Source organism: Myzus persicae, unplaced genomic scaffold (assembly GCF_001856785.1).
Source record: "Myzus persicae strain clone G006 unplaced genomic scaffold, MPER_G0061.0, whole genome shotgun sequence".
NCBI classification, from domain to species: domain Eukaryota; kingdom Metazoa; phylum Arthropoda; class Insecta; order Hemiptera; family Aphididae; genus Myzus; species Myzus persicae.
Window position 1 is genome coordinate 815,613 of NW_019104067.1, and position 14,231 is coordinate 829,843.

The 14,231-nt window shown below is 32.5% G+C and overlaps 1 protein-coding gene across 3 annotated transcripts in view; it reads left to right on the top strand.

The window, feature by feature from the left end:
• LOC111038287 (RNA-binding protein Musashi homolog Rbp6) overlaps positions 1–14,231 on the top strand; it is a 381,310-nt gene that overhangs the window by 355,746 nt on the left and 11,333 nt on the right. For 2 of the 3 annotated variants that reach the window (XM_022321331.1, XM_022321332.1), the window contains 2 exons: positions 737–820; positions 4,858–4,917. In XM_022321331.1, the coding sequence (XP_022177023.1) occupies positions 737–820; positions 4,858–4,917 (144 nt within the window). The remainder of the gene's footprint in view (positions 1–736; positions 821–4,857; positions 4,918–14,231) is intronic. The other variant, XM_022321333.1, reaches the window with a different exon arrangement.

A 14,231-nucleotide genomic window follows, 5' to 3' on the forward strand; every position in this document is an offset into this window, starting at 1 on the left:
TAAAATATGGCTTATATAGCGTTTAGTCATTCCACGACACATTCATAATATGCAACTTGAATACATAATTTACAGATTGACATTTTTTTTTTTATAAATTTCACAACCACAAACAACGAAAAAAAACATTCAATCAGATCGAAATTCGCCGTATTCGTATTTTAGAAACCAACAATGATCTTTTTAGCGTTTTCCATGACGTATCTAAGCTAAAAAACTCACAACATTTATCATAATTACCTAATAACGCGTGTGCAGCAGATTCGAATGATACGATGCATTTAAAATAAAATAATTATTTACACATGTAATATAAATCTTATCGGCATTTCTCGGCATCGTGTCTAGCGAACTCTCACCCGTCACATATCGCGACAACCATCCTGTGTGCAATATACTATATTATTTGTATATTTTAATATGTCGACTGCCGACTGTATAAACGTCTAGCTGTTTCGTCGTAACTTCCGGGCGTGCCACGATATAATATAATATATAATCATGATATTATACCCTGTGCGCGTTCGTCCCAGTACGATATAGGTACCCTCATACGTAGTTGCGCGTATACGCTCATTTCCGTTTCAACGCGCGTTTATATTATATTATTATTATTATTATTATTATTATTATCATCATTGTTATTTTTACTGTTATTGTTATCGTTATCGTTTTACTTTGAACAATTTTCCCCTGTATATAATATACTAATCACGTATGTGTGTTTGTGTTTCAGGTTTTCCGGCGGCTGCGTACGCGGCTTACGCCTCTAGCCGAGGTTTTTCGGGTTACCCTAGTTTCGGACTCTCGTATCCAGCAGGTAATAACCACGCACAGGTCACTGTGCTCCCTTTTCCCGCACTGCTTGACCATCACCACAACCATCACAACACCCATCCTTTCTATATGCATGCCATGCCTCTGTGAACATAATTATTATTACTATTATTATTATTATTATTATTATTATTCTTATTATTATTATTATATTATATTATTATTATTATTATTATTATTATTATTATTATTATTATTATTATTAATGACGACACCAGTGCTCCGGGTCGAATTCGCAAAACCGAAACTGTCATCCGTTCCGTCGGTTTCTATCGTTAAGATTGGCGCATAAAATATTTCAAACATAACACCTAATATATACTAATTGCAAATAATATATATTTTATTCGTTGCACTGTTCGCCGGACGCCAACACCGATGGCCTCCTCCCCACAGCCGACCCTAAGGAGTGATATCGCATCAATCTTCGATCTATAACACAACTATTACCTACGTATAATATTCGTGTGTGTGTTTGTTTATATTAAATTTTTCAGTGTTTGTGTGTGCGTGTGTTTGTGTTTATTGTTTGTTACTCCCCCCCCCCCCCCATATCGTCGTCCGCTGTCGTGTGTATTGCTCGTCGTCTGAGTTTCTGATTTTTTTTCGTTTTATTTACACTCATACTAATAATACTCACTCACTCACCCACTTATAAGTTTTCTTATCCGTTACAATGACGATACCATATTATTATAAGATGTGCGAGACGTGGTTTGCGAACGTTCGGCCCAGACGCTCGGCCGGAATATTGCTCTCTTATAAAAAAATTTGCTATATAAACGTAAAAAAAAAATATACATACATAAAATGTATCACTTAAATATTACTATATACTATCATGTGTCTATGCGCTTACTTATTATTTATTTTTATTGTAATAACAATAATTTATTTTATTATGCGTTTTAAATCGGCTACCGCTAACATAATACACAGTATGTTTATGTATATATTATATACATTTACATACTTTGAGTCGTCCATAATACGTCTCGCTTTCGGTCTGTTGTTGATTTTTTTTCGTTTTTTTTTTTTATTTTTATTTTTTATTGTTCCAGGGGGGGTGGGTTCATTTATTTAACATTTCATCGATCATTAGGTATACGTATGGGACGTTATTATATACTATACAGTATACATTGTATAATTATTATTAATTGATATAAAAAAAAAAAAAACTTCGAAACCGTTTCGTGCCCGAGACGATATATTATATATTATATAATATTTCCTTTATCGTATTATATTTTTATCTCGTCAATATTACGCGACAACGTCGTTGTCGGTCTTAAACTGTCCATAATTTTATATTATAATGTGTTACTCATGACGACGACGGCGACGGTGAAGATGAGTCGATATTACATAGAATATTCATAGTAGAGAGGATAATATTATTCACGGTATTCAAGCCGGACGTTTTTTTTTTCACTCGAGTTAAATAAATTCTAGTCGTTATTTTTAAAATATAACATAATATATACTTAGAGTGACCAGTTAAGATAATATGATAATATATGATTCCGGTAGTAAATTAAATATTATTATTATTATTCGAACTTGCGCGTTAGTTTAGGTTTACGTATAATAATATATAAAATATAATAATAATATAATATACGATATTAATTAAACGTACATTTCTCGATTCACGACTATAATATATATTATAATATTAATAATTATTATCATCGACTTATAGCTTTAGACATTTTTAATTACGATGTTTACTAGGTTAATACAATTATTATAATATATTATATTGTATGTTTAACGAACAAACTTAGGCTTAGAAAAATGAATATATATAGTAGTAAATATTATATAATATAATATTATTAATAGGGACAAGTGTAAATTTGCAAAAAAAAAAAACAAAAAAAACACTGTTATTGAAACGAATATAATTGAATACGATATATGTTCATCGCCACGATGGTTTCTATTTATTATCATAATATTGTTTGCTTCGTTCTATTTTTTTTGTTTTTAATACATAATTGTTTATTTTTTTTTTTTTTGAATCTGTTATTATAATTTTTTTTTCTACTCTCCGACGATGTACCTTTTTTTTTGTTTCTTCAAATGTGTTACAAAATAAAGTTCACGACCGTTTGCCTATTATAATATACATATACATATTATATTATATATCGGTTTATAACCTATAAATGTCACGACTAAAATAATTAATCAAAAATTCTGTGATAAATCGCTATATACCGTTGTACATTATTTGCGTGTATTATAATATTATTATAATTCATATAGTAATAATATTTTGGTTTTGTTTCGTTTTGGATATATTTTTTTTTTTATGAACCATTCTTTTTGTCTACAATTTTGTCATTAATATTTTGTTGTTACCGCGTCGAATTTTTACCCGTTAACGTTTGTCATCGCTTTGATACAGTAATAATATTACATACTTTTGGTAGTGCCGCATCAACTATATAAGTTTTTTTATAAGTTTTTTTTTTTGTTTGTTACGATCGTTGCAATTCATGTATACTACTACTATTCTAGTGTGTGTCCGTACAACCATTTCGTGTATACAAAAAAAATGTTATTATGTATATTGCTATGAAACGGGTTAGTCAATTAATTAATAATGTCAGTCCGATAGTTCACAGTAGCATGGTCCAATGTGTTTCATTACGGCAAAATAATTTTAATACATATATATATAATATAAATATATGTATAGAAAACAATAACGAAAAAAAAATATACGAAAACAATAATTAATATAATATAGCATACTGTGTTATGTATTATGTTTAATTTAATTGTTACACTGTTCTTTGGCCCGAGGGTCCGACTAGTCTAATTTTTTTTCTTCATTCTGTCAGAGAAGGTTCCCAGTAAAATTAAACGGCTAGGTGTTTTTAATGTTAAATATTAGGAAATAATATTATTTAGATTTAAGAAACTTATTTAAAACACAATATTCAGCAATATTATGTAAATGTTTATATTATATTATAAACAAATGATGATGACCCAATTATACTATGTGGGATTCTCGTTGTTAAATATAATAAATTATCCTATACTTTATGTTTGTAATTTTAAAAAGTTAATTATTACTGTATTGTAATACTATAAAATAATGATAATTATTGTTTTATAACAATGTATAATATGGGCAATTTAATGTCTCATAATAAAAATCTATTATGTTACATACAATGATTATTCTATCAAATAAATTTAAATAAATTATTGATAATATACAAATCACAAATGTTTTAATTTATGTAGGAGTACATTTTTGATTTATATCGACCAGATATACGTTCTTTAAAATTGATTATATTTCTTTAATTTTATTATATTTTTTTTCGTTATTATTATTTTAATTTTTTCTTTCTCTCTACCGTAATACATTCCAAAGACTCATCCATTCAAAGGAGGTTTTGCATAATTCATTATTTTTTTTTACTCCCAATCCTGGTGCTTAAAAACAATTTGTTTCGATTGACGGCGTCGTCTGAAACCAACGACCGCAAAGTATACCGTACCGATTTGCATTATTTTCGTTTTGTATATCATATAAGACCCTCTATATCCATCTATCTCTCTCTCTTTTTTTCTCTCTTTAAATATAAATATATATTTATACATACGCATACACGAAAATGATATATTTTCAAACAATATATTACAATATTATATGATATTATTATATTTGGCTGAGCTACTTATCGTAGTTACTATAATATAGACTATAATAATATATTTAGTGTTTTGCCTGAGTTGTCGAATATAAAATCCAAATTAGATTTCCTCATTAGCGTAGAAGACGTGCGTACTCGTATATTTTATACTTAAACGTTACCGTATTATATCGTACCGTACCTTGGTTGAGTTGAGTTGACATTTGTTGTTGTTTTTAGATGTTATTAATTTCTTTGTCTATGTATTTGTATAAAACGTTTCAATACAATGATCAAATGTTTCATTTTTTTTGTCTACTTGTCTGTACGTTTTCTTTTTTTTTTTAACATTTTGTAGGGGTCGCCATTATCGGGACCAGACCTCGGTGCGGTATTACTCCAGCCCAATGCCATAACGGTAAACTATTCATCATTACATTTTTTTTCGATTTTGTCGTTTACCAACCATAATGTACGAAACGATAATAGCATTAGACGGTCATACATTATTGTAATATTGTTATATTACGACCGCGACACGATAGTGATATGCCGAGATAAACTCTATAGGTATAATATACTATATATAATATAATGCTATAATAGCTGTACCCGAAAGACCTCCGCATTAGACGATCTTGTTTTTAGTGTCCTGCACCTGTGCTGTGCGTAGGATAATATTATCGTCATTATTATTATTATTCATTTATGTTAACCCTTAAACGATATTAGTATGTACAATATTATATAGGTAGGTGCAATATAATGCATGCGTCCTATAATATTGCTATAATAATTATAATGAACAAATGTACCTTTAATATCGTCCATACCTAACCACGAATAATATTAAAGGCAAACCAAAGTTTTGAACACGTATTAATGTTATTATTACTATTTATTATTATTATTATTATTATTTAGATGGCACAAACTTAATATTTTGTCTAGTCGACATAATAATAAAAATCTTATAATTTTGAAACGGCCAAAGTCGAGTCTTACGAGGAGGGTACATATACTATACAAAATTGAAAATATTATATTATATTGCATCATGTTATGGGTGACGTCCGTCTTGGAAAGAGTCCTAATATAACCGATGTAGATGGATGAGTCTCTTGGATATTTCATATCTTTTCTCTTTTTCCTCATATATACTGGATTTTTACGTATTTATTTATCTCTACTGTTATTATTATCTTTTTTTTTTATTTATTCATTTTACCAATATAACGACGCAGCTCGTTTCGGAAACGTAACAGCAGCGATTTTTTTTTTGTTTTGATTTTTTTTTCTGTTGTATTTGGTCTATACTAGTCATATATCTCATCCCAATATATATAATATACGGGTTGACCCCGAACCGTACGTAAAACCGTATATGATATGAGTATACGAATACGGTACGCATATGGAAAAAAGACAATATTTATGTACAAAAACAAATGGAAGTGCGATGTAATAAAGGTGTGTGTATGCTATTCCAACCGACGGTGGTGTGCGTGGCATATCGAAGAAAACGCAGATGTTTCCTGACGATTTCTTCTCCGATAGACACGAGTAAATATTCAATATTACAATTTATATACAATAAGTATATACTACGTATTATACTATTATTATTATTATTATTTATTTATTAATTTTTTTTTTAGCGGTATGAAAAAATCGCCCCGTCCCCAAAATTTGATTGTTTCCGTCTAATATTTAATAATAACACCTGCAGTAGAAGTCTGGCGAATAACTTTTGCGCGTTACAAGTTTTATCAGTATTTCACTCTTCCTCTTTGAATAATTGAAAAGTTAAAGTTTAATCGAATTCCCGAGCCCTGAGACGCAGCTTACAAATGTAAAACTCAATACAAATATTCCTCGTAGAGTTCTTGGCCAGGCTTACAGTATATATTATTCATACTCATAATCATATTATTATTATTATATTTACTATTACTATTATTATTATTATTATTATTATTATTATTATTGATTATACATATTGTAGTGATTTTAGCCTAGTGGTATAGACTTAGTTACTATCCCGTTCGAATTGAACAAACATTATAATATTTTGTAATTATCTTGTATAGTTATTACTTTACATAGTGGCTTAAAATAGTAAAGAAAGACTTAAACGCAATAATAATACCTAAACTAAATCGCGTGTTTGCTAAACACGATATTGGTAACATAATTTCGTGGTCACGGTGACAATAATAATATTAATATTATTATTCTATTCGTTAATGTGGTGAGCGGACTGCGATATAGTATTTTATAATTTTCGTTGTCGTTAAGATTTCTTATCTAGATAAGCCAGCTACACCACTGCTCGTTCCGATCCAACTGATGACATTTTATAATATATCATTGTATTAGTATAATAACCATGGTAAAACGATTACCGTACATGCACAGTAGGGTCTGATCACAATAATATACATTATATCGCTGTTGGACGATGTATTATTGTGTTGCCCGGCGCTTTTACTGTACTATATCGATTTATTTCTTAGTACCTATACACTATTATTCATACAGTTGGACGTGTACAACAGTAATATAATATTATGATATAATATTATTGTGTGTATTAAAGTGTACAAGTATTTACTTAGACCGTATAGTTTCTTATATTATATTAGTACCTATATTATACATATTTTTACCTATTATTATTATTATTATTATTATTATTATTTTTATAACATATTTTATCTAGTAAAATAAAATAATATTTAGTACATTAGAAAATGTAAGTGTACGACACACGCTAGTTTATTTAGACGAGTTTTAATAATCGTATATATAATATATATTATATATATATATTTATACTACCATCTATAGTCCGTATATACAGCATTGAAACGTTCCCATTATCTATATTATTACTATTTGTATTAGTTTTTATTATTATTACTATTACTTATCTATTATTAATTATTATTATTTTCGAGTATATTATATTAGTATGTTATTAAACCCAGAGTATCGTATTTTAATCTTAGATGATCAGTATTTCGACAATGCCTAACATAATAACATAAATCTACATAGGTACGTATGATAAAATGTATATCGTAGTTCATATATATTCGACGCGTCAGTTGACTGTGTTAGGTGTCAGTGGACTATATTATATTGTTGAATGTTTATCGTAATAAATCTATATATAAATATATATATATATATATAGCTGTACATCTAATTGAAAATATTTTTATGCAAAGATTTGTTTGTTGGTATGTAGTGCGGTTATGTAGATAGCCATGGTGCGATATAGGTAGGTAAGTTTGCTGTTTATGACAGTGAAAAATAATTTAAAATACTTTAATTATTATGATAATATAATCTTTTATTTTACGCATTTACGGTCTACTACCGAATTGTTAAGATCATTTACCAACGAGGGGGTTTTACCATTAGCTACAATGATACAATATGGTTTTATGAAACGGGTGTTTTTTATTTATTAAATTCGTTGCAGTGATGATCTCTAACTTTTTTTTCTTTTGGCCGGGTTGATAATTTTCCGATTAGGCCTCCCGAAGTAGAAGATAAAGCTGCATACCACGGTGTGTTTATTTATTCTGAATATTATTTTCAGTTAATTTATTTCGCCAGATGGCGACGATGACAAACAAATTCCGGAACACCCGGATGATTGATTATCTGTTTCTCCGCTCGCGCTCTCTGCCTGGTCACCCCCGTCCGACACCCGTCGACCAATAAATGAGGGGGTGGGGCCCTTCCCACACCTCCTACCACACGCACTTGGTGGTAAAAAAATCATCATCAAATCCGTGGTCATGCATTAATGTAACAGTCCGGCGACCTCGGTCGGAAAGCTTTATCCGGAAGTAATCATAAAAAATCCGATATCCGCTTCTCTTGAACAAAAAAAAAAATATTGCCGATCACACAAACACACACACACACACACACACACCACACACACAGCCCATATAATAATAGAGAGGAGAAATCTCGTTCGATGTTCAGTTGATAAATGATAGTTTATATTATACACTGGGCCGAAGAAAAAAAAAATATTTATATATATAAAAAAAGTAATTGCGATTCCGTGGTTTTATGCGTTTTACGAGCAGCGGAGAGTGGCTGGCGGGTATTGCGATTGTTATGGTTTTTATGTGCCGGCGTTCGTTAATGTCCACATTATTGCTAGATAAAGGGTTCCTCCGTAAAGCCCCTGCAGCAGGTCTGTTATCCAAATGCCAGTCGCATTAAAAAAAAAAAAAACGAAAACGAAAAAAATATATGAAACTAAAACAGAAAACAAAAAAAAAATAAAAATAAAAAATGAAATAAAATAAAACAAAAACGACAAACAACCGAACCTCTCGGCGGCGGTGGCGGAGAGCTTTATCCAGTCAGATTCGTTTTTTACTTTATTTCCAGACGTTTTCCGAATTCCGTTCGTCTATATGTATATTATAATAATAATAATAATAATAATAATAATAATAATAATAATAATAATAATAATATAATACGGGCCATTCGAGCACATGTTGGATGATTATGGTGGCCTCAGCGAATAATTTTATCGTCGGAAATATTTTTTTATTGTTGTGCATGTATTCCGCCGCGTATAATATGATAGAATATATTATATCCGGATAGGGTTATGGTCGGCGGCGGGTGGGGTACCTACCTATATATTATATAATATGCACATACACACGACGGCTGTTATTGTATATTGTTACTACGTTTGTATATAAGCAGCAATACACATATATAATATCGCTACTCGCTGTGTGTGTTTATCGTTTCTGCAGACTATATCGGGCGAGCCCACCCCTCGGAAGAACGTAGCACAAACTGTAACTCCGCCCCACCACCCCCCCCCCCTCACGCCACCGAACCCGAACAGCCACCGAAGAATAATATGCGGATTTACACTCGCAGCGTTGATTCGGACGGAACGTGCGAATTTGAACCGTTCTGGATCTCGAATGGACGATGCGATAATATAGTTGTCCTAACCTAACCTAACCGCATAAACACCCTGTATATTATACAAGGAACGCGATTGCAAACTATTATATATTTGTGTGTGTGTATTGATATTGTGTAAAATGAACAGTAACTTATAATCGCCCTCCGTTCACTTGCCTACTCGTGGTGCAGTTTGTGTTGAGACTTAAACGCAGCCCAGAACCCTAACTATAATAAACATGTATATGTAGGATCGATGGAGTTTGCAGTCAGGAAACGGTTATAAAAAAAAAAAAACGACCTTCGAACAGCAGAAATCGAGTGTATACGTAAACTTTTCTTTCAAATTGGGTTGTCATGCTTTTTAAAGTTTTCCTGTTTATTTTCGTTCCGAGATTGGGGATCGAAACAGTGCTCACCGTCCTATGTACGACGACAGTAGTAATAATAATAACAATAACAACACTTGTATACTCTGTACATATAATGTCGTGAGATTTCTTCGGTCGTCAGACGCGCTCGACGACGGTCTCGATTAGCCCGTGAAAACATCTTCCGGAAGCACACAATATAATATACGACTATTTCCCCCCCCCCTTAGGTTTCCGAATCGATAGTATACAGATCATAACAATATATCACTAGGATCGCCTGTAGGACGAGTATACATATTCGATAGACGCGACACGAAGTAGCAGTCGGATGATATAGGTCATCGAGTGCGGGTATGAGGCAAGCAATTATTTTCCCGAATCGAAAACCAGCACACCCGAATTTATCGCATTATCCGCCCGTGTACGACAATAACTTTTGGAGGGCGTGCATAAGTCATACACATTTTATAAACAACACACGGCCGATGATATATGGCCGGGAGTTATCGTTTTTGCTCATTGTCACGAACGTATCGCACAATAATTGGACGCCACGGTATATGCGCGCGATTTCTTCGTTTGCAAATAGTACAATAATAATAATAATAATAATAATAATAATAATACGCGAACCGCATCGCCACAACAGCCGGGCGACCGTTTGTTTTCGCCAACTCCAACAGAAAAGTTTTCGTGAACAATGATGTCTCCACCGCCGCCGTCTCCGCGGTTCCTTTGCGAAACAAAAACGAACGTCTTCGAGACCCTATAGAGACCGATAAAACACGATATTCGCCATACTCTGCGAATATAATATATACACTCAGTGCAGCGGTGCTGCGTTATCGCAATGCGGTGCAGTGTGTGCTATTATCTATACCATCGCTATAATAATAATAATAATAGTAATAATAATAATAATCAAGGAAACCGACCGTAGGCAAAACTTTAGACCACACGGCCTGTACAAGCAGACTGAATAACCCGACCCTCGGCTGTTATTCGCAATAATACGCAATAATAGTTATTATTATAATCGTATAATTAATCGGTATTATATTAAACTATTAACCTCGTATCTGTGCCGCAATGGCACACTCTCGCGTCGTGCCCATATTTTACGTGTAGGTATATATTATTGTTATCGTTATACTAAGTACCACCGTTCGTCCTTGAAGAAGACCACCCCATCTGTTGTTCGTCCTCGCGTACTGCTGTATATCTATAATATATAATGATATGCTCCTCGGTCCGACGGAAACATTAAAACTCGCATCGTAACCACAATATCTGAACACTTTGTGGAAATCAATAATTCCACTTTTGAATATTTACATATTTATACACAATTTATACAATATAATAATATATAATAGTATTAATTTTATTATTATAACATAATTTTGATGTCATATTTATCGATCGCGCAAAGTTATAATACCTTCTGCGTACCTATATGGGACGAGATCGATGATTATTACTACAATATTTAATATCATTTTTGTAGATACGCATCTTTACATGTACCTACACGGTAGGTGGGTACTTCCAATTTATGAATACGCACATTAAAACATATAATTCATATTAATAACACCCTAGGAAAAATAAGACAAATTCAATTTTAAAAAGTTATCGAAAGCTATAAAAATTGAGTTTCGTGTAGTAATAGAATCTGAATACCGACAACATTGAATTTTATGCGAAATGTCCAGATGTATCTAAATTTGTACCAAAAAGATGCTGTACAATATTATGGAATTTTCCCTTAAAAACTTCACAATTATATTTCGTTTAAATATATAGTATAATGACACCTCATCATTATTATTATACGAAGTTCGTTGGAAAAAAAATCATAAAAAGACATATCAAATTATATTATGTATCATTCATACGAAACACGGATTCTGTATTATTATTATTATTATCATCATCTTGGTGATATTTTCATAATTTACTCTGATGGAAAAAAATGATCCACGAAATCCCTCGAATTCAGAACTCATAAAACTCATATCCGGATATTTCTGCTGGAGCTGTCGTCCTAGCCATCTCTCTCTCTCTCTCTCTACGCACAAATATATTTATATTATATACAATACATGCCCATCAGCCGTATAGACGCGACTTCGGATGTATTGTTCTCTTTCCATTTGTCCCGCGGAAGTCGAGGCGTGAGTATAATAATATTATATTCGAGTATGCGTGCATGCGAATAATGTACGTGTCGCCGGAATACGCAACATTATTAATAATAGTTATAATTGTTATTGTAATACACTAACCTCCAGGCCGTCTCGCGGTTGTAAACGTATAATATTGTCGTAGTAATGATAATAGTAATAATAATAATAATAATAATAATAATAATAATCGTACTACTACTGCTACTGTTACTACTACTACTACTACTACTACGCGATTTGCTCTGGAGATTGATTTTCTGAGAATAATAATTATTAGTATAATATTATTATATTTTATTCAAATTCCGAACACTAGCTCCACAGCTGTCGACCTTGTTATTATATTTTTACAAACCCCACGGTCGTATCTGGATGAATTTTTTTTGGGCTTATCCTCCTTCTCTTGCCCGCCCGTGTAAGTCCGCCTCTGGGTCTTTATTAATATTACCCGTGCGATTTACGGGTTTCCCTAGATCTCCAAACGATACCGGTATACATTGTTATGGGGTGAAGGCGGCTGCCGTGTATAGGTAGGTTGTAGGTAATATTTTTCGGTAATATTCGGACGTTCATTTTGATGGATGCATAATCGATGGTCGACTACCGGAACGGAGAGGAGCGGGGGACAGGTCCGCCCTTATTTATCTATTAAATTATCCAGGCACCCCCACATTTTCACGTATTTCGTGTGGGTTTATATTTTTATCTTTTTGTCGCAATCGTTGTATTATTATTTTTTGCCAACTCGCAGGCTAAACACGGGTTATTCGTCCTCTATTATATACATTGGCGTTGTTAACTATAAATGCGCTCATTGGGTGGGCGACGGTGTTAGGAGGGGTAGGGGGTGAGAGGGCGGAGTGTGAAAAATCGACGCGTGCGAATAACCGACACGCCGCTTTGGGGTTGTAGGGATACATAATAATATATGTTGTTATATTTATAGCCTAACGACAAAATATTTCTATCGCGAACGGAAGAGGACTCGACTAGTGTAACTACTGTTTTATTTATTTATTTTGATATAGCACGCGCGTACTCTTATTTACAATCGATTTTAAACCATAATTCATTCGTTAACAGTAACCGTCAATTTTTATGTTTTTATGTTGTTATGTACCTATATACGTATGTACGTAAAATATGTTCGGGTCTATAGTTATGGGAGAAATAAAAACGTTGCAAAAACCCCGGATGAAGTGCTCGTCTGTTGCGTCAATACAAATAATTGGGTTATGCACGGTGATACCATACACTATTTAATTTATGTTTGCGCATATAACGGTTTATTTTCGGAATCGTTACGCAACGACAATTAATATTTTAAATTATAAATTTTCGATTTTGATTTTGAAAAGCGTCGTTCGTCGAATTCGTAGGGCCAACTTGGTCCATTAAACAAAACGACCCCGCCTCGCCCTATTAATAATGCATATCTTACTGACTTGCAAATTAAATTTGATGTGTTTAATTATTCACGAATAATAGACTGTGCAGTTACAATTTCAAATGTTTATTTTTTATAATGAGAGACATATTTAAATAGATGATGAAAAAATATAAAACACAGAGCTAAAAATAGAATATATCCACGGCCCGAAGAGTTCAAAAAATGAAAACGGTAAATTCGTAAGACTCGCTTGGACGATGTAAAAAAAAAAAGATATCACTCTATCTGTCGTATATACGGGTGTATATATTTATATGTGTATATAATATATATATGTACACACTATGTAACTGGATCGGCCGTCGCCGCCGTGTAAATAATTTCGTTCACGCGCCTCGGAAATAGCATACATATATAATATATACATATTGTATTATTGTAGTCGACGTTTGCGATGTTTTCCGACAAATTGGGTAGACGCGCTCTACCCTTACACACTCACGGCCCGTCCGCCTGCACCCCCTCGCCACGAGCTGTGGAGGAAATTCATAATCTCGCACAAGCAGAAGCTTTTGTTTTTATTGTTATTATTTTTCTCCCGATATATAAATACACACACACATATATAAAAACATACACATATAGATATATAAATACGCTTGTGTGTATATATTATTAGATTTCCTTTTTTTTCGTCAGCGTCGAAAAACCGTTGGCGAACTATGTAGAGAGAGAGCACAGAGATAAACAGAGAGATACAGGGAGAAACGAAACGAGGCGAACGGACAAAAAAAACCTCCAGTCAAATATAATA